Source organism: Muscardinus avellanarius (genome assembly GCF_963383645.1).
Source record: "Muscardinus avellanarius genome assembly, chromosome: 7".
NCBI classification, from domain to species: Eukaryota; Metazoa; Chordata; class Mammalia; order Rodentia; family Gliridae; genus Muscardinus; species Muscardinus avellanarius.
The window spans coordinates 7,703,931-7,728,143 of NC_137793.1; the positions used below are offsets into that span (position 1 = coordinate 7,703,931).

The 24,213-nt window shown below is 50.7% G+C and overlaps 1 protein-coding gene across 1 annotated transcript; it reads right to left on the reverse strand.

Moving 5' to 3' along the window:
* Nucleotides 1-1,752: 1,752 nt before the first annotated feature.
* FAXDC2 (fatty acid hydroxylase domain containing 2) lies at nt 1,753-15,830 on the reverse strand (the record flags this gene model as incomplete). The annotated part of the gene is made up of 7 exons (XM_080698888.1): nt 15,742-15,830; nt 15,512-15,615; nt 11,972-12,093; nt 6,631-6,836; nt 5,954-6,059; nt 3,654-3,820; nt 1,753-1,909 (listed from the first exon to the last, which is right to left on the reverse strand). Exons 1-7 carry the CDS (start codon nt 15,810-15,812, stop codon nt 1,753-1,755), a joined length of 933 nt encoding a protein of 310 aa, XP_080555014.1. The 5' UTR covers nt 15,813-15,830.
* Between the last annotated feature and the right edge of the window lie 8,383 nt (nt 15,831-24,213).

Sequence of the window (24,213 nt, forward strand, 5' to 3'; positions counted from 1 at the left end):
TTGCTGCAGCAGCAGGCGGGAGGCAGGTGCCCGCAGCTGAGACCGCAGTGTTTCCCTGCGCAGGTGAGCATGGCTGTGGAAGCCCTGGGAGACCTCACCCTCTCACGTGTTAAAGATGCTGTCTTGAGGCGGGCCTCACATGCTAAGGTTGGCCCTTAGCTGGTTCAAGCACTCTCCTCACCACGGCCAGGTTAAGTGTTAAAAAGCCAGAAGTGGCGGTGTTCCCATCCCTTCTATTAAATTGTCCAAGCTGGCCCCAAACTTGTTATCTTCCTGCCTGTCTCAAGTCACTGGGAATACAGGTATGCGCCATTGTGCCCGGCTCTTTTTACTAAATTCTTAAGATTAGTTGGGTACAGTGGCACATACCTGTAATCCTGGCAGCATGGGAGACTGAAGCAGGATTACAAGTTAAAGGCCAGTCTGGGCAATTTAGACCCAGTCTCAAAAAAAAATAATAATAATAAGGGGCTGAGAAATAGCTAGTGGTAGAGTGCCCCTGGATGCTATCCCTCCTACTGGCCCCCAGCATTAAAGAAAATAATTTAGTAAATGACAGTGGCTTTTCAAAGAATGGTCTTTGGCCAGAAGTGGTGGCACATGCCTGTAATTCCGGAGTTTGGAGACTGAGACGGCAGCATCACACATTTAAGGGCAGCCTCCGCAAAGTAGTAAGACCCAGCAACCTAGCAAGCCCGTTTCTAAGTAAAGATAAAATAGGATATGGCTCTGAGGTAGAATTCTTTGGAGTTCAGTCCTCAGTAACGCGCGCGCACGCGCACACACACGTGTCTGAACTGTTCTTAAGAACCACAGGGTTCCTGGCCATGTCTGCCTCCTGAGACCAGGGAATGCTTCAGCCCAAGTGGCTGTGGTTTGGATGATGAGAATCCTGCTTATGTTTTATCTGCAAAGGAGATCACTGCTAAAATTATCCTGAATAAGTATGTTGAGACCACTGGTTCGCCATTTCAGGGAAGAAGGATTTCTCCCTTTGACCATGTTTTTCTGGGCTCCCTAATGGGGGAGAAGACTCTAACCTCTGGTTCTGGTTCATATAGATTAATTAAGGGCCTCACTTGGGGACCCCGAGGGGCTGTGGCTCTGGCCCTCCCACTGTGACTAAAGGCTCCCAGCTTTGCAGTCCTGGGCCGGCCTTTGCTTCTGCTCTCACAGGTGTCAGTCAAGGCCTGTGGGTGGTTTGTCTCTGACTGGAGGGCGGACCTTTGTGTGAGGTGGGACAGGTTGAAATGAGCCTTTGTAAGGGTGGGTGTGGGCAGGGAGTGGCCGCCGGCATGTTAAGAGCTGAGACAGGACTCCGGGCCCCAGCACAAGGGGGATGTGAGAAACACCACTTGGGACAGAAAGCAGCAAAGTGAGCTGGGTCCCAGCTCCCTGCCACCCCCAGCTCTCCCCGGAGCCCGTGCTGCCGCCCCCTTCTGGGAACTGCGGGTGGAGCCCCTCTCCAGGTCTGCAGAGGCCTGGGCGCTCTCCAGGAGCCCCCTTCAAGTGCTGCCCTCCTCTGGCTGGTCTCCAGCCCGGAGGGCTTTTTTATTACTTTTTCCTTAAGCAAGCCAGTTCCGGGTCAAGGGCGTGGCTTGGGGGAGCCCTGCCCTTGCCTTGGACCCAGAAGCCGGGGCGGGCCTCTCCCTAATGGCACATCATTAGCGAGCATGTGGCTGAAGGAGGTGGTTAGGTGCAGGCCTGAGGCCTTGGCTGCTGGGGAAGCCGGGCGGGGCAGTGTGCGAGCCCTCACTCCATCTTCCTTGGGGAGTTGGGGATGCTCTCGGAGAGTGGGGTGAAGCCCAGGAGCAGCACGTGTCTCTCGTAGGCCTTGGTCTGCTTAAACTCGGTGTCCGTCCCGTGGAGGTGGTCCAGCACCCCCAGCACCCCGTAGCACTGGTTGAACCTGAAGAGAGAGGAGGGTGCTGAGGCCGGGCGGAGGCTGGAGTGCATCTCCCTCCATCCCCTCTGTGCTGGCCCCACTCGCTTCTCTCTTGCACACCTATCACCACCTTCCTAGATACCTACAGCAGAACAACCCGAGGGATAAGAACAACGCGTACATTCCCGGCGCTGCCCCAGGCCTGCAAAGCCCAGAGTCTCTGGGAGGTTCGCTCTGATCCTGATGCCCCTGCCCCTGCGGTTGAGAAGCAATGGCGCAGAGCTGGGCTTGCTCAGTTCTGGTGCAGCCACCTGCATCAGAACCCCTGAGACCATGTTAAAATGCAGGTTTCTACAGGCCGAGCCTGGTGGCGCACGCTTGTAATCCCAGTACTTGGGAGGCTGAGAAAGGAGGAGCACAGGTTCTCAGCCAGCCCTCAGCAACGTAGGCTCTCAATAACAGCGGAAATGAAAATAGGGCTGGAGGTATAGCCAGAGATGAAAGGCCCCTCTGGATTCCATCCCCAGTTCAAAAAAAAAAAAAAATTTAAATGCAGGTTTCCAGGCCTAGCTCCTGCAAATTCTTTGTGGATTGGAACCCAAAATTCTGCATTTTTTGTTTGTGCTGGGGATTGAACCCAGGGATATTCTACCTCTAAGCTATACCCCCAGACTGTTTATTTTTTGCTTGGAAACGGTCTTGCTAGGTTGCTGAGAGTCTTTATAAATTGCTGAGGACATCCTTGAACCCACAATCCTGTCTCAGCCTTCGAAGTACTGGGATTACAGGCACGCACCACCATGCCTGCCAAGGTTCTGTGATGTGTGTGTGCGGGGTAATGGGAATTAAACCCAGTTGTCTACCTCTGAGCTACACCCCCAGCCCTACTTTTAATTTTTGTCTTGAAACAGGGTCTCATTAGATTGATGAGCATCTTACTACTTGCTGAAGCTGTTCTCAAACTTGTGATCCTCCTGTCTCAGCCTCCCAAGTACTGTGATTACAAGCATGTGCCGCCGTGCCCAGCCAAGATTCTGCACTTTAACCCACAGGTAACTACTCCAGGAAGTTCACAGACTATACTTTAAAAGGCTTGGGCACAAGCCGGGCGTGGTGGCGCACACTTGTAATTCCAGCGCTTGGGAGGCTGAGACAGGAGGATCACACAGGTTCCAAGCCAGCCTCAGCTACCAGGTGAGGCCTCAGCAACTTAGTTAGACCCTGTTTTAAATTAAATATTTAAAAAAAAATAGGTCTGGGAGTATAGTCCAGAGGTAGAAAAGGCCCTGGGTTTCACCCCCAGTACTACAAAAATAAAATTAAAAAGCTTGGGCGCAGCCAGGCGTGGTGGTGCACACTTGTAATCCCAGTACTTGAGAGGCTGAGACAGGAGGCTCACAGTTTGTAAACAGCCTCAGCTACTTAGGCCCTTTGCAACTCAGTGAGACCCTGTTTCAAAATAATAAAAAATAGGGCTGGGGGTGTAGGTAGCTTGGAGGTAAAATGTCCCTGGGTTCCATCCCCAGTACTGCAAAAATAAATTTTAAAAAAGCTCGGGCACTTTGAGAGAGCACTATTTTTATGTACACACATGGTTTTCTGAAGAGAATGGCCGTATCTTACAAATAAAGGTTACAACCCCAGTGGTAGGGTGGGCCAGAATCAGGGAGAAGGGAAAGATTAAAGTGGCCCTCGTGTGGCCTGTGTCTTCCCCACTCTAGACCTCTGCCCCCAGCACTCACAGGCTCGAGGCAGGCTCCCGGCTCACCTGAGGTGGTGGTAATCGTGGAACTCGGGCGAGGGCAGCAGGGGCAGGTGGTAACCACAGTGGGAGATGGTGGTGATGATGAGGGCCAGGGAGAACCACACCATGATGGAAGACAAGTGAGAGCCCATCACTAAGGGGCCCACGATCACGGGCAGCATGTTGGAGGCCTGCGGGGAGAGGGTTTGAAGGCTCAGGGAGATGCCAGAGCAGGACTTCCCGGACTCAGATACAGAGAGGCTGGAAGAGTCTGGGGACCTTGATTGGTTGGAGACATTTTTGTTTTGTTGTTGTTGTTGTTGTTGTTGGGGGGGGGGAGTACTGGGGATGGAACCCAGGGGAATTCTACCTCTGAGCTACACCCCCAGCCCTATTTTTTATTCTTTATTTGAAAACAGCGTCTCACTGAGTTGCAAAGAGCCTAAGTAGCTGAGGCTGTCCATGAACCAGGATCCTCCTGTCTCAGTCTCCCAAGTACTAAGATTACAAGTGTGCGCCACCACTCCAGGCAAACATTCACTTTTGTAAGTTTGGACAAATTAATTATTTGAACTTCAACTGCCTCATTAACAAAACCAGGGTTAGCCAGGCATGGTGACATACCCTGTAATCCCAGGATTCGGGAGGCTGAGACAGGAGGATCCGGGTTTGCACACAGCCTCAGCTACTTAGGCCCTCTGCAGCTTAAACCTTGTTTCAAAATAAAGAGTAAAACTGCCTGGCGTAGTGGCGCACGCTTGGGAGGCTGAGACCAGAGGATCGAGGTTTACGGACAGCCTCAGCTACTTAGTGAGGCTGTCCGCAACTTAGTGAGACCCTGTTTCAAAAATAAAAGAATGAAAATAGGGCAGGGGGTGTAACTCGGAGGTTGACCCCTGGGTTCCATTCCAGACCCGCAAAAAAAAAGTAAAAACTAGCTGGGCGGGGTGGCGCACACTTTTAATCTCCGTGCTTGGGAGACTGAGAGCTTGAGAGGCTGAGACAGGAAGATCAAGCAGGTTGGAAGCCAGCCTCAACTGGTCTAAGAGACTCTGTTTCTAAATAAAATATAAAATAGGTCTGGAAGTGTAGCCCAGAGGTAGAAGTCCCCTGGGTTCCATCCCCAATACCACACACACACACACAAAAAAAAAATAGTAGCTGGGCGTGGTGGCGCACCCTGGTCATCCCAGTATTCGGAAGGCTGAGACTGGAAGATTGCGGTTTGTGGACAGCCTCAGCTACTTAGGCCCTCTGCAACTCAGTGAGACCCTGTTTCAAAGTAAAGAATAAAAAATAGGGCAGGGATGTAGCTTGGAGGTCAAATACTCCTGGATTCCATCCCCAGACCCACAAAAAGAAAAAAAAGAATAAAAAATAGAGCTGGGGGTGCAGCTTGAAGGTAGAACATCCCTGGGGTTCATCCCCGGTACACACACACACACACACACACACACACACACACACACACAATAACAGGATTAAAAAAGCTTGTTGGGCTCCAGACAATGGAGGAAAAACCCCATCAGAGCTAGAATGGAAGGACAGGAGAGGAAGAAGGCTGAGGTTGAGTAATGGAGGAGCTACATCTGAATTTGTGTAAAAATTTAAATATAGCATGGTTAGCCGGGCATGGTGGCGCACGCGCTTGTAATCCCCGTGCTTGGGAGGCGGAGATAGGAGGATCGCGCAGGTTCAAAGCCAGCCGCGTGTGCTGGCTTAGGAGACCCTGTTTCCAAATAAATATGTAAAAATAGGTTTGGGAGTGTAGCCCGGAGGTAGAAGGCCTTCCAGAAACCCCAGTACCACCAAAAAATAAAATAAATATAGCATGGTCAACCTGGTCACTCATTGTTGGGAGGGGGGAGGGGGAAGGTGGAGAGGGTGCCAAGCACAGTTTGAATGTATGCCATTTTCAATATGTTCCACATTAAAAAAAAATTATACAAATAAAAAAATAAAGCAGTCTACTTCAGCTGAAAAAAAAGCTGGTTGGAAGTGGGTGTGGCGGCACACCCCTGTGATCTCAGTACTTGGCAAGCTGAGGCAGGATCATCGCAAGTTTTAGCGTCGGCAATGTAGCCAGACTCTCAGTAACCTAGCAAAACAAAGAAAGGGGCAGAGGTGTAGCTCAGAGGTAGAATGCCCCTGGGTTTAATCCCCAGTACCACCAGGGGGTGGGGGAAGGGGGTTGTGAAGATGAGTGAGAAATCTTGTACCGGGCACCTACCTAGCCTAGCCTGGCATAGTGCCCGTGGTCTGATTGTGTGGTGGACCGTGGAAGGCTGCTGGCCGTGAGCCTCGTGGGTTAGAGCGGTACTCACCACGTGCTCCACAGGGTGGGCGTAGAGCGAGGTCACGCCGATGGGAGCTGTCCACTCGTGGTGCTTCTTGTGAATTTTCTTGTACAGTGTTGGGTGATGAAGGAGCCTGAGAAAATAACTGATAGTTAATGTCTGTCCGCTCCCATTCCCTCCTTGACCCTGCGGGCCATCAGGAACCGGGCAGGACCAGGTAAAGACAGCCTGGATCTGCACGCAGACCCGCCACAGCTTCTGACCTGTGGCTGTGTGCTTGGGGTGAGTCCCTCTTCCCCTGGTTGTATTAGCTGAGAAATGAGGGTGTTGCCCAGAAAGGATTCCATAAGGGAAAGAATGGGAATGTGCAGCCCCCACGCAAAAGGAGCAGCTCCTTCCTGGACAGGAGGATCTTGTAATCCCAGTACTTGGGAGGCTGAGACAGGAAGATTGTTGTTCGTGGCTAGCCTTAGCTATTTAGTGAGACCCTCTGGAACTTAGGGAAATCTGGTTTTAAAATCAAGAATAAAAAATCAAATCAGGCTGGGGGTATAGCTCGGCGGTACAATGCCCCTGGGTTCAATCCCTAACACTGCGCACACACAAAGTTGTCAGTCATGGGACAAATAGTTTTCTCCCACAGCCAGAGGGTACCGTGCAGCCTGGAGCCCAGAGGCCCCAGGGGAGGAGTCAGGGGGGCTCACCGGTGTGAGTAGTAGAACAAGACTTCCTCGATCAGGGTGAATACGGCCAACTCCAGAAGGAACCAGCGGAAGGTGGGCAGCTCTCGGCTGCAGGGGTCCCGCCGCCACTTGAAGAAGGAATAGAGGGCAACCGCCATGGGCAGGGTGATCACCAGCTGGTTGAAGAGGACCATGCGGATGGCCTGGCGTAGCTTGGCGGGGTCCACCTGCCCGAGCGAAGGAGCAAGGGAGACGGGAGTTGGCCCTCCCTCCTGGCAGTGGCTCTGCTGTGACCTGCTCACAGACCACCTCTCTGCTTTGGATTCAGGGAGTGCTGGCTGGCGGTAGCCATCAGCCCTGCTCCTTGAAGCTGACCCCCTTCCGTGTGGCTATCACCAGCATCCTCCCCGTTTCTCAGCCAGGTACCATCCATTCCCGACAGTGACCTGGGGAGCCTCCAAGACACCTGGAGAAGGCTGGCGACCCTCACGGTGACCCCAGTCCAGCCCTTCAGCCCACCTCATCGGCGGTGTTCATGAAGGACACAGGGATGCAAGGATCCAGGCCATCTGCCTGTTGACTCCATCCTGGCTGTCAGGCTGCCCGCAGGTTTTCACCAGGCTCCCCCCATTCACTCTGGGTTTTATCCCATTATGAAGCCAGGCCTGGCCACCCTGACCGAGATCACACATAAGACCTCTTCTGGAACCCTTTACCAAGAGGCGGTAGCAACCCATCTGTCCATCCATTCCTGTAGCTGGTATCTGTTGAGGACTCACTGTGTAGTGCTTAGTGTTCTAGACGTTGCAAATAAGAGAACAAAGATGCCTGCCCTCACAGAGTTTAGATTCTGCTATGAAAAACAGGCTAAAAACAAACAACATGATAGTGTGGGGCGTGGTGGCACACCTCTGTAAGCCCAGAAGAGAGCAGGTTCAGGTGCCTCAGTAATTAGGGAGACTCAGTAACCTAGCAACACCCTGTTTCAAAATAAATCATGCTTGTAATCCCAGTACTTAGGAGGCTGGGACAGGAAGGATCCCAGGTTCATGGCCAGCCTCAGCTACTTAGTGAGGCCCTCCACAACTTAGTGAAACCCTGTTTTAAAATAAAATAAAGGCCAGGTGTGGTGGTGCATGCTTGTAATCCCAGCGCTAGGGAGGCTGAGACAGGAGGATCGCGCAGGTTCGAGGCCAGCCTCACCTACTAGTGAGGCTCGCAGCAACTTAGTGAGACCCTGTTTCCAAATAAAGTATAAAATAGGTCTGGACATATGGCCTGGAGGTAGAAAAGCCCCTGGGTCTCAAAAGAAAGAAAGGAAGGAAGAAAAAGAAGGGAGGAAAAGAAAGGAAGGAAAGAAAGGATAAGCAGGCAGGCAGGTAGGCCGGCCAGCCAGGCGTGGTGGTGCACACTTAAAATTGCAGTACTTGGGAGGCTGAGACAGGAGGATCCCAGGTTCATGGCCAGCTTCAAGCTACTTAGTGAGGCTCTCTGCAACTCAGTGAAACCCTGTCTCAAAGAATAAGCCAGACATGGTGGCGCACGCTTGTAATCCCAGCATTCGGGAGGCTGAGATTGGAGGATCGCAGTTCGTGAATAGCCTCAGCTACTTAGTGAGGCCCTCTGCAACTTAGTGAGACCCTGTTTCAAAATAAAGAATAAAAAGTAGGTCAGGGGGTATAGCTCAGAGGTCAAAAGCCCCTGGGTTCCATCCCCAGACCCGCAAAAAAAATAAATAAAATAAAAACTAGGGCAGAGGGTGTAGCTCAGAGGTCAAATGCCCCTGGGTTCCATCCCCAGACCCACACAAAATAAAAAAATAAATAAAAAATAAAGAAATAAATATAAAGAAATAAAGTTAAAAAAAATAGGGCTGGGGTGTGGCTTGGAGGTAGAATGCCCTGGGTTCCATCCGCAGTACTGCAAAAAAAAAAAAAAAAAAAAGTGGAGGAAAAGGATGCTGAGTGTGTGTGTGGGAATCTCCCCACACCGCACTTACTGGATCGGCAGGGGTTGGGGCTTGGGGAGCGCGGGGGTGGGGGATACACAGCAGAGCCTCCTGGGCAGAGGAGCCGCCTGCGGATGGGACCAGGAGCACCTGCGTGCTCAGGTGGAAGGCTGCACTGTGTCGTTGCTGTGGGCGGTGGCTGTGGGGAATCTGTGAGCTCTCTGCTTGTTCAATTTTCTTACTGAAGTAGGAAGCCAGACCAGCCTCCGGGAGCGAGCTCAGGGGACGGGCGAGGTGTCCAGGAGAGCAGGAGAGTAAAAGATGAGGGGTGGGTCATCTAAACACCCAGGAAGCGCTCAGCTCACTTGAGGATCTGTTTCTGATGGCTTTTCCACAGGCAACCTCTTTTTGGAGGCAGCCAGAGACCAAAGTGCCCCAGGACACTCCTTCCTGTTGCCATACGGACTGGCCTTGGGCTAGTCACTGCACCATTTGTGCGTGTGTGTGTGTGTGTGTGTGTGTGTGTGTGTGCGTGTGCACACGTGCGTTTTGTGGTACTGGGGATAAAACCCAGGAGCATTCTACCTCCGAGCTACACCCTCTGCCCTTTCTTTCCTCCCTCCCTCCCTTCTTTCTTTCTTTCTTTCTTTCTTTCTTTCTTTCTTTCTTTCTTTCTTTCTTTCTTTCTTCTGTGGTACTAGGGGCAGAACCCAGAGGCTTTCTACCTCCGGGCTATACTCCCAGACCTATTTTATATTTTTTTATTTGGAAACAGGGTCTCACTAAGTTGCTGAGAGCCTCACTAAGTAGCTGAGGCTGGCTTCGAACCTGTGCGATCCTCCTGTCTCAGCCTCCCAAGCGCGGGGATTACAAGCGTGCGCCACCACGCCCGGCCTCTGTCCTATTTTTCATTCTTTATTTTGAAACAGGATCTCACTGTGTTGCAAAGGGCCTCACCAAGTAGCTGAGGCTGGCCGCAAACCGCGATCCTCCTGTCTCAGCCTCCAAATGCTGGGATGACCAGTGTGCGCCACCACGCCCAGCTCCATTTCCTCCTCTGAACAGTGCTGGTCACCAAGGTCATCGGCCTGGAGGGTCTAAATGCTCAGTCCACGACGGATGCGCAGGACTGGCAGCCAAGACTCGGGCGCCAGTGTGGACACTGCGGGCTCTGGTCCGTGTCTGGCCATGCTGGCCTGGACGAAGCCCTCCTGGGTGGCTGGTGTCTCCAGGGAGGGGGGCTGAGAGCCAGGCAGGCAGCCCTAGTTCAGGAAGGGGCTGTTCCAAAGGAAGGATTGAGTCCAGCGTGCTCCTCTTCACCCACTCCGTGGAGGTGATCACCCAGGCACGTGAGTCAGAGATGCCTGTCTTGACTGGGCAGGCAGCCAGGCGCGTATGGGTGGAGCTAAGGAAAGGCTCGGCTTTCAGATCACCCTCTTCCCCGTTGCGTCAGAGGAGGCTCATGGAGGCCACAGGGCACCAGCCGGAGAGCCAGGTGTGGCAGACATTCACCTCCCGGTGTCGGGCAAGGCCGGGCCGAGCTGTCCTCTTCTCTTTACCTGAGATCTGCCCTAGCGCCTTGCACTATGGGTGGAACTGAACAATCGGGAAGGAGGGCCCACTTATACCACACCTGCCTGAGCAGGGCCTGGTGCGCACGCCTGAGACCTCAGTACTTGGGAGGCTGAGACCGGAGGATCGCAATTCATGGCAGCCTCAGCAACTTAGTGAGGCCCCCTGCAACGTAGGGAGACCCTGTTCCAAAATTTAAAAAAATAAATAAGTCCAGCGTGGTGGCCCACGTTTGTAATCCCAGTACTTGGGAGGCTGAGACAGGAGGATCGCAGTTCATGGCCAGCCTCAGCAACTTAGTGAGGCCCCCTGCAACGTAGAGAAACCCTGTTTCAAAATTAAAAAAATAAGTAAGTCCAGTGTGGTGGCCCACGTTTGTAATCCCAGTACTTGGGAGGCTGAGACAGGAGGATCGCAGTTCATAGCCAGCCTCAGCTACTTAGTGAGGCCCCCTGCAACGTAGGGAGACCCTGTTTCAAAATTTAAAAAAATAAGTCCAGCGTGGTGGCCCACGTTTGTAATCCCAGTACTTGGGAGGCTGAGACAGGAGGATCACAATTCGTGGCCAGCCTCAGCAACTCAGTGAGGCCCCCTGCAACGTAGGGAAACCCTGTTTCAAAATTTAAAAAATAAGTAAGTCCAGTGTGGTGGCCCATGTTTGTAATCCCAGTACTTGGGAGGCTGAGACAGGAGGATTGTGGTTCACAGACAGCCTCAGCTACTTAGGCCATTTGCAACTCAGTGAGACCCTGTTTCAAAATAAAGAATAAAAAATAGGGCTGGGAGCCAGGCGTGGTGGTGCATACTTGTAATCCCTGCGCTTGGGAGGCTGAGACAGGAGGATCACACAGGTTCGAGGCCAGCCTCAGCTACTTAGTGAGGCTCTCAGCAACTTAGTGAGACCCTGTTTCCAAATAAAATAGAAAATAGGTCTGGGAGTATAGCCTGGAGTTAGAAAGCCTCTGGGTTCCACCCTCAGTACCACCCCCCCAAAAATAGGGGTGGGGGTGTAGTTTGGACGTAGAATGCCCCTGGTTTCATTCTCCAGAACCATAAAAAATAAAAATAAATAAAATAGGTCTGGGGGGTATAAATCAGAGGTCGAATGCCCCTGAGTTCAATCTCCCAATGCCAAAATAACAACAACAACAAAAAAATCTGCCTCAAATCAGCCCAGGGAGCTGAGGCAGGAGGATTGCAAGTTTGGGGCCACCCTCAGCAATTTAGCAAGACACTGTTTCAAAATAAAATTTTAAGCCGGGCAGTGTGGCCCATGCTTGTAATCCAGCATTTGGGAGGCTGAGACAGGAGGATCGCGGTTCATAGCCAGCCTCAGCTACTTAGTGAGGCCCTTTGCAATTCAGTGAGACCCTGTTTCAAAATAATGAATAAAAAATAGGGCTGGGGGTATAGCTTGGAGGTAGAATGCCCCTGGGTTCCATCCCCAGTACTGCAAACAACAACAACAACAACGACAAAACAAAAAAAATGAACAACAGCAAAAAAAAAAAAACAAAAAAAACAACTACCAAGCATACATTCTGAAGCCCCCATCCCATTAGGTGAAGCTGTCCCTGGGGCGGCCGTCTGTCACAGCTCAGCGGTCGTCTGTGGTTTCAGCTTTCAGCTATGGCTGTGTCAGTTCTTGGTGATAAAAGAGAGCAGCGGGCATCTCTGGGGCAGCCCGGCACTGGCCAAGGCCCGTGAGATTTCCTCCCTCCGACCCCCTGCCCTGAGGAGCCTGGGAGCCCCTCACCTGGCTCGCAGCAGCCTTGGTCCCCCCAGGACGGCAGTGACTGCGGCTTCCTGCGCTCTGACCCCGAGGACCCGGGCGGCACTTACGGGTTCGTTCTTGCCAGGCTGGATCCGGTAGCGGGTGATGAAGCCAGGCTTCCCCGTTGTGTCTGCCACCAGGAGCAGCCCATTGAAGCCCCAGAAGAGCAGCCCCGGCACCTGGGTGGCACCTGGAGTCGGAAGCAGAAGCGAAACGGCGGTGTCAAGCACTTGTGACACTGGGTGAACACTGTGCCTTACAGCGAGGTCTCAGTGTGAGGGATGGAGGGCTGCTGTGTGTGTGTGTGTGTGTGTGTGTGTGTGTGTGTGTGTGTGTGTGGCTGGGGATTGCACCCAAGCATGTTCTACCTCTGAGCTTCACCCCCAGCGCCAATTTTTTTTATCCTTTATTTTATTTTTTTTATTATTTATTTATTTATTTTGGTGGTACTGGGGATAGAACCCAGGGGAATTCTACCTCTGAGCTACACCCCCAGCCCTATTTTTTATTCTTTATTTCTTTATTTCTTTTTTGGTGGTACTGGGGATGGAACTTTTCTACCTCCGGGCTATTCCCCAAGACCTATTTTATATTTTTTATTTGGAAACAGGGTCTCTTAAGCCAGCGAGGCTGGCTTAGAACCTGTGCAATCCTCCTGTCTCTGCCTCCCAAGCGCGGGGATTACAAGCGTGTGCCACCACGCCCGGCTTTATTCTTTATTTTGAGACAGGGTCTCACTGAGTTACAGAGGGCCTCACTAAGTAGCTGAGGCTGGCTGCGAACCGCCATCCTCCTCTCTCAGCCTCCCAAATGCTGGGATTGCAAGCTTGCACCACCACACCCGGCTTTTATCCTTTATTTTGAAACAGGGTAACCTGTTGGCACACGCTTGCAATCCCAGTTCACAGCCAGCCTCAGCTACTTAGTGAGGCCCTCTGCAACTCAATGAGACCCGGTTTTAAAATAAAGAATAAAAAATAGGGCTGGGGTGTGACTCAGAGGTAGAATGCTCCTGGGTTCCATCCCCAGTACTGCAAGGAAAGAAAGAAAGAAAGAAAGAAAGAAAGAAAGAAAGAAAGAAAGAAAGAAAGAAAGAAAGAAAGAAAGAAAGAAGAAAAAGACTTAGGACTTAGACTGGGCTTTTTATTCCGCATCCTGCTTCTCCATGAACTCCTCCAACTCCCTCTGCCTCCCCACAGTCCGTGGTCCGCCCCAGCCAGCAGGTGTTTGAGTGCCGCCACCTTAGGATGGCTGAGAGGCGATGGTGCCATTTGTCCACGCGCTGCCTCCTCCTCGAGATTCGAAATCGCAAGAGGCAAGAACAGCACTGTCCTGTCTCTGTGCCCTCCTCCGGCCCCCGCCCCGCTCTGCTTCCTCTACCCGTGTCTTGTGGAGGGTGGGACCGGGAAGCCCTGGAGGACAGGCTCAGAATGACTCCTACCAGCATTCGGGAGGGCAATTTGGTGGGATCTGAAGTGAAAGAGAGAAAGAGAGATAGAAAGAGAAAGATAAGGACATATAGTTTTGCACTTTTGCACGCTTGTAATCCCAGCATTTGGGAGGCTGAGACAGGAGGATCATGGCTGCTGGCCAGCCTCAGCTACATAGGCCCTTTGCAACTTAGTGAAACCCTATTTCAAAATAAAGACTAAAAGTCAGGCGTGGTGGTGCACGCTTGTAATCCCAGCATTTGGGAGGCTGAAATCGGAGGATCGCGATTCACGGACAGTCTCAACTATTTAGTGAGGCCCTCCGCAACTTAATGACACCCTGTTACAAAATAAAGAATGAAAAAAATAGGGCAGGGGGTGTAGCTCAGAGGTAGAATAGGGCTGAAGGTATAGTTAGTTTGGAGGTAGAATGCTCCTGAGTTCCACCCCAGTACCGCAAAAAAAAAAAAAAAAAAAAAAAAGACTGGGAGGTATGGCAGCTCAGAGGTAAAATGCCCTTGGGCTCAATACCCAGTATTAAAAAGAAAAGAATTGCAAATTTCTTATCTGTCTGGGATTTTTATCTCCAGGTAGTAGTAGGTTTTCACTTCATTGTAGGAAAGCACACAAAACGTTTCCCACCGCGTTCTCCACATGTCCATATAACCTACATTTAAAAAAAATTTTTTTTTTTGGTGGTACTGGGGGTGGAACCCAGGGGCTTTCTACCTCCGGGCTATACTCCCAGACCCATTTTATATTTTATTTGGAAACAGGGTCTCACTAAGTTGCTGAGAGCCTCACTCAGTAGCTGAGGCTGGCTTAGAATCTGTGTGATCCTCCTGTCTCAGCCTCCCAAGCGCGGGGATTACAAGCGTGCGCCACCACGCCCGGCTATAACCTACATTTTGACTTCGATGGCTGCTTAATGTCCACTGAGCTGTCTTACTTCATGTTCAGTCTATTTTCAGAGTTCTAGCTCACACGGATCCTCTGGGACATTTTATTTGTACTTTGGCTTTGGGACAGCTGACACTTTTTCTCTCGCCTGCTCGACTGTGACCTAGTTTTTGAATGGAGGCCGACAAACACTTTATCTAAGCGTTTCTACATCCTCCACACAGGGTTGGCACATTGTAAAATTAATAAAATCTTCTGAGTTAATGAATATACGATCAGGGACATTATTCACGATTATAGATAACGTTACAAATACCAATGTTTAAGTGGCTTTTTCTACCACATATATTCCTGGGTTGGTTGGAAGCCAGGCACATTGTCAGTGAGTATTTACTCAGTGGACTCTTGGTATCTGAGAGCTAGCCCGTACCAGGTACAGTGGACACTGGATCAGACAAGATAGAGTAGCTTCTGCTGTCGTGGTCACATGGAGGGGCAGGCTTAATGTTTAACATTTCTTTTTTTTTTTTTTTTTTGGTGGTATTGGGGTTCCTGGAAGCCCTTCTACCTCCGGGCTACACTCCCAGACATATTTTTCCATTTTTATTTGGAAACAGGGTCTCCTAAGCCAGTGCGCAGCTGGCTTCGAACCTGCGCGATCCTCCTGTCTCTTCCTCCCAAGTGCGGGGATTACAAGCATGCGCCACCACGCCCCGCGAGCTTCGTAGCTTTGATAACCTGTTTCCAGACTGCCGCTGCCACTTTTTTTTTCTCCTATGCTGAGGATCGAACCCAAGGCTTCAGGTATGCTAGGCAAGCCCTCTACCACTGAGCCGCATTGCCAGCCCTGGTGTTACCACTTTTTGATCTTCAAGTCCTCATTCCTTGGAATAAAGAGCCGAGAAGTCTCAAAGTTCAGTTCTCTAAAAGCATAGAGAAAAGCCGGGTGTGGTGGCACACACTTGTAATCCCCGCGCTTGGGAGGCTGAGACAGGAGGATCGCACAGGTTTGAAGCCAGCCTCAGCTACTTAGTGAGGCTCTCAGCAACTTAGTGAGACCCTGTTTCCAAATAAAATATAAATAGGTCTGGGAGTATAGCCCGGAGGTAGAAAAGCCCCTGGGTTCCATCCCCAGTACCACCAAAAAAAAAAAAAAAAAAGCATAGAGAAAGAATGAAACTGGAATCGTGCACCACCAAAAAAAAAAAAAGCATAGAGAAAGAATGAAACTGGAATCGCGCGCCCAACCCCTGGGCCCTGGTGGGCCGCAGACCTCACCTATGATGAAGAGGAAGCACTCTCTCCCTTCAAACGCAGACAGCAGCTTCTCCCACTGGGCTTGCCAGAAGCAGCCAGAAGCACCCCAAAACCTCTGAAGATGCCTTGGAAGGAAAGCCATTCGGGTTTCTGGGTGAAGGTTCATGGGCAGACAGCTCCAATCTCCCATCTCTGCCCCCGACCACCAGCCACCACCCCAGGCCCCGTTGCCCTGGGCCAGGCCAGCTCACCATGTGACTGAGTTCCAGAAGGCCACAAGCAGGAGGAGGCCAGAGCCCAGGATGAAAGCCGTCCTCCTCATGGAGCCCCAGATGTGTCCCTCCTGCGGGGAAGCGTGTCAGGGCCAGCGGGCCTCCTGCCTCACCCCCAGTGACAATGTGGCCCTGGTTGTGGCCTGCGCGTCCCTGGGAGTCTCTGCCGGCCCGTGTTTACAGAGAGCAGTGCTCCAGGTTCAGGGAGGGAAGGGTATTACCCTGACTCTAGAGAAACTGTTGGGCAATTTTATCACCCAGAGAACAGGCCAGCCTTTCCCTAGCTGTGCACTCTGTCATAGTCCTTAGGGCAAATGGAGATAATCATCTCTGCACTTTGAAATCACCTTAAAAAAAAGTGGGGGGCCCCCGTGTGGCGGTGCATGCTTGTAATCCCCGCGCTTGGGAAGCGGAGACAGGAGGATTGCAGGTTCGTGGCCAGCCTCAGCTACTTACTGAGAGAGACCCTGTTTCAGAATAAAAGAATAGACCTGGAGTGGCGGTGCACACTTGTAATCCCAGCATTTGGAAGGCTGAGACAGGACCATCATGGTTCTCGTATAGCCTCAGCTACTTAGTGAGGCCCTTTGCAACTCAGTGAGACCCTGTTTTAAAATAAAGAATAAAGCCGGGCGTGGTGGCGCACGCTTGTAATCCCCGCGCTTGGGAGGCGGAGACAGGAGGATCGCGCAGGTTCGAAGCCAGCCGTGCTGGCGTAAGAGACCCTGTTTCAAAAATATAAAATAGGTCTGGGAGTGTAGCCCGGAGGAAGAAGGGCTTCCAGGAACCCCAGTACCACCAAAAAAATAAATAAAGAAAGAAAGAAAGAATAAAAAATAGGGCTAGTGGTGAAGCTCAGAGGTAGAATATCTCTGGGTTCCATCCCCAGTACCCCCCCACACACACACACAAAGAAAAAAAAAGTTGTGGGTATAGCTTTAGAGGTAGATGTTCCTGGATTTGATCCCCAGTACTGCAAAAGGAGGAGGAGGAGGAAGAGGAGGAGGAGGGAGAGGAGGAGGAGGAGATCACAGCCAGGTATGGTGGCCCATGCCTGTAATCCCAGAACTTGGGAGGCCGAGACAGGAAAGTCTAGGCCACCCTTAGCAACATGGGAGACTGTCAGTAACCTAGTGAGATCCTGTTCTCAGACATAAAAATAAATAGGGCTGGGCTGGGGATGTAGCTCAGAGGCAGAATGCCCCTGGGTTCAATTCCTAGCATCACAAAAGAAAAGAAAGAAAGAAAGAAGAAAGAAAGGAAGGAAGGAAGGAAGGAAGGAAGGAAGGAAGGAAGGAAGGAAGGACGGACCCTCAAGGCCGAGTCCTCCCCAACACAATTCCACGAGTGTCCTGTCGGGCAGGACCTGGCCTCTAGGCTCCTGTTTGAAAGCTCGCAGCTACTTCCACTGGGCGGGCAAGGTTGAAGCTGTTATTTCTAGCAGGACCCTCGGCACCTTCTGGTCAGGGGCTCAGTGTCCCGGGCCAGGCCCATTTTCCCACCCCAACCTTCTTGCCCTGAAGACAGTGCACTGGACACCGTTCGGCTTCACCCTCCTTCCTCGTCCTGGGCCACTAGCCCGGGCGGCCAGCGGAGGGGACGGTTACCCGTACCAGAAGTAGAGGGCCCACCTGTGATCGCTGGGCAGCCCTTGACCTTTTCCTCTAGAAACTTCTCCTCCAGTCCAGAGGTCATTGCACATTGGAAGGTCAAACAGCCAGGGGCCAGGCGCAGCTGGAGACACCCACTCCCAGGTGTGTCCCTGCACCTCTTACAGGAATAACAAAAGTCACAGCCATAGGCTCTGGTTTGGTGTGTGTGTGTGTGTGTGTGTGTGTGTGTGTGTGTGTGTAGTATTGGAGGTTGAACCTACGGTCAATGTACTTCTGAGCTACCTCTCCTACAAGTCTTATTTTATGCATTTATGTATTTATTCTATTTATTTATTTATTTATTTGTGGTGCTGGGGATTGAACTCGGGGCACTCTACCTCCGAGCCACAACCCCAGCCCTTTTTTTTTTTTTCTTTATTCTTTATTTTGAAACGGTCTCACTGAGCTGCCAAGGACCTCACTAAATAGCTGAGGCTGCCCGGGAACAGTGATCGTTCTGTCTCAGCTTCCCAAATACTGGGATATAAGCATGTGCCATCATGCCCGGCTCCCAGCTCTATTTTTAATTATTTTTTTTAAACTATGTGTTTTGCCGAGCGCGGTGGCTCACGCTTGTAATCCCTGTGCATGGGAGGCGGAGACAGGAGGATCGCAAAGGTTCGAAGCCAGCCGCGCTGGCTTAAGAGACCCTGTTTCCAAATAAAAATATAAAAATAGGTCTGGGAGTGTAGCCCGGAAGTAGAAGGGCTTCCAGAAACCCCAGTACCACCAAGAAACCCCCCAAAACACAACTATGTGTTTTATTTATTTATTTATTTATTTTTGTGGTACTGGGGGTGGAACCCAGGGGCCTTTTACCTCCAGGCTACTCTCCCAGACCTAGTTTTTAATATTTTATTTAGAAACAGGGTCTCACTAAGTTGCTGAGAGCCTCACTAAGTAGCTGAGGCTGGCTTAGAACCTGTGCGATCCTCTTGTCTCAGCCTCCCAAGCACAGGGATTACAAGCGTACGCCACCACACCCAGCTCTATTTTTAATTCTTTATTTTGAAACAGGGTCTCATTAAGTTGCAGAGGACCTCACTAGCTGAGGCTGGCCACCAACCTGAGGTCCTCCTGTCTCAGCCTCCCATGTACAGGGATTATAAGCGTGTGCCACCACGCATGCCTGGCTCCTGTTTAGGATTCTGAGGATTTATTTTTCAGGAACTGTTCTGGACTCATTGGGAATTTTTCATCTTTTGTTGAAAAATTAAAATCAAACCAAATTAAGTCTAATGAAAATCTTGGCTTCACGTACAGTATTAGGACTTCTTCACGGATGGTGGGTTTCTAGTCTCTTAGATGAAGAGACTAGAATATAATAATGAGGATGAAGGTCCTCTGTGCAGTGCAGGACGTCGGTTGGGGTCACAGACGGGGTCCCAGCCCGTCTCCTGCCTCGTGAGACCTTGTCCCCAGGACAGCTGTGGAGGAGGATGGTTCCAGAGCCCGGGCCGGGGCCATGTGGAGGCTGAGCAGCTGGACAGCTATGGGCCTTCTCAACCTCAACACACCCACACACAGCACGCGCCCTCCCCGTGGTCCTCCTGCCGGCAGCGAAGCCCCTCCTGCAGTTACGGGGAGGTTGGAGTCCAGGGTCTCTGCTTCACCGAAACAGGACATTACCAGGGAGTGGCCACCCTAACCCGTGGGAGACGGCAGGCACCCAGCAAGCGCAGCTGTGCGTGCAAAGGGCCCCCGGCGGGTCTCCGGGTAGCGATGCCCGCACCTACCTGCCTGGCCGGCTCTGGACGCGGCCCGCTGCCGGTGGCTCCCTTCATCTAGAAAGAAAAAGTCCAGGTGAGCCTGGGCGCCCTGCTCACCCACCTCAGGAGACGTGGCCTGGGGAAAGTCAAGGCCCGCAGCAGTTTTTGTTGTTGTTCCAGGAACCAGACAAATGGATTTTAAATTGACTGGGAGAAATAAACACTAGGTGGTTCATGCCTGTGATCCCAGTACTTGGTGGGCTGCGACAGGAGGATCGTAGGGTCGACGCCAGCCTCAGCAAATAGCGAGACTCTCATCAACTTAGTGAGACCTCGTTTAAAGATGAAAATAAAACCTGGGCATGGTGGCCCACGCTTGTAATCCTGGTACTTGGGAGGCTGAGACAGGAGGATCACAGGTTCAAGGACAGCCTCAGCCATTCAGTGAGGCTCTCAGTAACCTACTGAGGCCTGCTTTCTTTCTCTCTCTCTTTCTTTCTTTCTTTCTTTCTTTCTTTCTTTCTTTCTCTCTTTCTTTCTTTCTTTCTTTCTCTCTTTCTTTCATACTGGGGATTGAACCCAGGGGCATCCTACTTCCAAGCTACACCCCCAGCCCTATTTTTTATTCTTTATTTTGAAACAGGGTCTCACTGAGTTGCAAAGGGCCTCACTAAGTAGCTGAGTCTGTCCACGAACCGTGATCCTCCTGTCTCAGCCTCCCAAATGCTGGAATAACAAGCGTGCGCCACCAGGGCCGGCTCTATTTTTTATTCTTATTTTATTTATTTATTATTTATTTAGTTATTTAGTTAGTTAGTTAGTTGTTAGTTAGTTTGTGGGTCTGGGGATGGAACCCAGGGGCATTTGACTTCTGTGCTACACTCCCTGTCCTATTTTTTATTCTTTATTTTGAAACAGGGTCTCACTAAGTAGCTGAGGCTGTCCGCGGACCCTGATCCTCAGTCTCAGACTCCCAAATGCTGTGATTACAAGAGTGCGCCACCATGGGCAGCTTCCTTCCTTCCTTCCTTCCTTTCATTTTTGTGGGTCTGGGGATGGAACCCAGGGGCATTCCACCTCCGAGCTACACCCCCTGCCCTATTTTTTATTCTTTATTTTGAAACAAGGTCTCACTGAGTTGCAGAGGGCCTCACTAAGTAGCTGAAGCTGCCCGCGAACTGCGATCCTCCTGTCTCAGCCTCCCAAATGCTGGGATTACAAGTTTGCGCCACCACTGCCAGCTTTTACTTCATTTTGAAACAGGCTCTCACTAAGTTGCAGAGAGCCTCGCTAAGTAGCTGAGGCTGGCCGTGAACCTGCGATCCTTCTGTCTCAGCCTCCTGAGTGCTGGGATCACAAGCGCGCGTGGGATTCACAAGCGCGTGCCACCTTCCCAGGCTTGGTCCGTTTGTTTTTTAAGTTTCCAGCTTTGGCTCCTTTGCCTCCCGACAGGGCACTCCGCTTACAGGTCTGTTTCCTCACAGCAGCTTGTCCTGGTCTTATCAACGCCAGCATCTCTGAGCCTGTGAGACAAGCCCTTTGAGATTTATTTATTTATTTATTTATTTATTATTATTATTATTATTTTTTTCTGGCGGCCCCTGGGACTGGATCCAGGAGAGGTCCATGCCTAAACTACACCACTCAGCCCTTCTTATTTTGAAACAGGGTCTCACTAAATTAGCTAATGTACTGGGCACCGGCCTGGAGCCCGTGATCCTCCTGTCTCAGCCTCCCAAGTACTGCGCCAGCACCCTGCTGGCCTCTCATCTCTAGAAACTCCTCCGTTCATCTCAGAAGCACTTGCAAAGAGGCCTCACTGCGCAGGCAGCTGTGCTGAGCCCTAGATATGCACAGACTCCAGAGGCTTTTAGTCTGGAAAAGTGAGTGTGTTTTCAAAAAATCTCTTTAAGAGCCAGGCGTGGTGGCGCAACGTTTGTAATCCCATCATTCGGGAGGCTGAGATCGGAGGATCGCGGTTCGCGGGCAGCTTCAGCTACTTAGGAGGCCCTCTGCAACTCAGTGAGACCTAGTTTCAAAATAAAGAATAAAAAATATTGCAGGAGGTGTAGCCTGGAGGTTGAATGCCCCTGGGTTCCATCCCCAGACACACACACACACACACACACACACACACACACACACACCTCTTTAAGAACTAAGCTAAGCATGGTGACACATGCTTGTAATCCCAGCATTCAGGAGGCTGAGACTGGAGGATCGCGGTTCAAGGACAGCCTCAGCTACTTAGTGAGGCCCTCTGCAACTCAGTGAGACCCTGTTTCAAAGTAAAGAATAAAAAATAGGGCAGGGGATACAGCTCGGAAGTAGAATGCCCCTGGGTTCCATCCCCAGACCCGCAAACTCCCCTCCCCCCAAAAAAGAAAGAAAGAAACCAAGCTAGAGACCCAGTCCAATTTTTTTTTTAACTGGACTTTGAACCCAGGGGCATTCTGCCTCTGAGCTAACCCCCAGCCCTATTTTATTTTATGTTTTATTTTGGCACTGGGGATTGGGTGTGGGAACATTCTACCTCTGAGCTATATACTCCTAGTCCTATTTTTTTTTGGGGGGGGGAATGGAACTCAGAGGCATTTGACCTCCAAGCTACACCCCCTGCCCAATTTTTTATTCTTTATTATGAAACAGGGTCTCACTGAGTTGCGGAGGGCCTCACTAAGTAGCCCAGGCTGTCCGCAAACCGCGATCCTCTGGGTCTCAGCCTCCCGAATGCTGGGATTACAAACCTGCGCCACCACGCCTGGCTTTTCGTAGTCCTATTTTATTCTTTTATTTTGAAATAGTATCACTAAGTTACAGAGGGCCACACTTAAATTGCCGAAGCCGGCCGTGAACCTGAAATCATTCTCCCTCAGCCTCCCAAGTATTGGGATTACAAGTGTGTGCCACCACACCTGGCTCCTATTTTTTTTTTTAAATTATTATTAGACAGAGTTGCTGAGGATCTGAATAAATTGCTGAAGCTGGCCTTGAACTTGGGATCCACCTATCTCTGCCTCCTGAGTCCTGGGATTACAGGTGGGCACCACTGCACCCAGCATGTTTAATCTAATTCAAGCGTTAGATGATGTATACATGTATGGAAACATCACCTAATATGACACACATATTTATCAGTTAAAAATGCGTTTAGCATTTGGGGGCTGAGACAGGAGGATCACGGTTCACAGACAGCCTCAGCTACTACTTAGTGAGGCCCATCGCAACTCAGTGAGACCCTGTTTCAAAATAAAAAAATAAAAAATAGGGCTGGGGGTGTAGCTTGGAGGTAGAATGCCCCTATGTTCCATCCCCAGTACCACAAAAAATAAACAAATAAATAGATTACTTAATTAATTTAATGTATCAGTTTAAAATAAATTTAATTTAGCTGGGTATGGTTGCACATGCCTGTAATCCTAGTACTTGGAAGGCTGAGACAGGAAGATGACAGGTTTGAGGCCAGCCTTAGCAGTGACTTAATGAGGTGCCTCAGAAACTTAGCAAGACCCTGTTCCAAAAAAAAAGAAGCTGGGCGTGGTGGCGCAGGCTTGTAATCCCAGTACTTGGGAGGCTGAAACAGGAGGATCACGCAAGCCTCAGCTATTTAGTGAGGCTCTCAGTAACTTAGTGAGACCCTACTTTCGAATAAAATATAAAATATGTCTTGGAGTGCAGTCTGGAGGTACCATCCCCAGTACCACAAAAATAAAATAAAATAAAATAGAGCTGGGGTATAGCTCCAAAGTAGAGTACCCCTGGGTTTAATCTTCAGTACCCCAAAATAAAAAATAAATGAATACATTTAATTTAAAAAACAGTAAATAAAGCTAGGCGTGGGGGTATGTAGCTGTAATCCCAGTACTTAGAAGGCTGAGACAGGAGGGTTGCAGGTTCAAGGACATCCTCTATAAGTAGTGAGACTCTTAGCAACCTAGCAAGACCCTGTATCAAAAAAAATAAAATAAAATAGGGCTGGGGGTATAGTTTGGAGGTAGAATACCCCTGGTCTCTGCAACCCCTAGTACCACAATAAATAAAGTTATTAGAGTAAATCCAGCACTGAAAGGAGGCATTGCTGAGACTTGAGGATTAGGGACTGATGTGGACGTCTGACCTTGAACTCTGCTCCACTACACCTGCCAAAAGATTCTATGGTGTGAAAGCACTTTGGCCGAGGCTAGCAGCATTTATCTATGGACATTTGACGTTAACTAGAACAATCAGAATCGTTTCCTAAAGCAAATTCTTTACCTCGGCCAACACCGCCCCGTGTGCCCCTGCCCGCCGCTCCTGAGACCCTCCCTTGTAGGTGAGCCCTCCACGCTCCGCCCCGTATCACTCTGCTGAATATTTTATGCAGAAGCAGCTCGGTTTCTGAGCCCCCCTGTCTTCCTGTAGAAACATCAACATCAACATTCATGTTGATGAATGCGGGGTGTCAGGCATTGGGAAATACACTTTGGACAGACACGTCGTCAGCTTGATGTAAACACAGTCCCGGTCCGTGAGGTTTCTGGGAAAGACCTCAGATATGGAGGCAGATGGGTCTCTGGTTCCTTGATGGTGTTTATGGATCATAGCGTTCGAGGTAGAACGTGGCGAGTAAAAGCTGGGTATGGTGGCAGACGCCCGCAACCCCAGCTATTCAGGAAGAGCCGGCAGGAGGACTGCCAAGTTTGTGGGCAGCCCGAGCAACTTAGGGAGACTCTGTTTCAAGTAAAATAAAAAGAACCGTGATCCACCTGCCTCAGCCTCCTGGATGCTGGGATGGCAGGCGTGCACTGCCACGCCTGGCTCAGTAGCAGAGTGCCTGGCTGGTATTTGGGAAGCTTCAGGTTCAAGCCCTGATACAAAAAAGGAGGAGAGCTGGGCATGGAGGCTCACGCTTGTCATCCCTGAGCTTGGGAGGCTGAGACAGGAGGATCCACAGGTTCGAAGCCAGCCTCAGCTACTTAGTGAGGCTCTCAGCAATTTAGTGAGACCCTGTTTCCAAATAAAGTATAAAATAGGACTAGGAGTATAACCCGGGGGGTAGAAAGCCCCTGGGTTCCATCCTCTGTACCACACACACACACACACACACACAC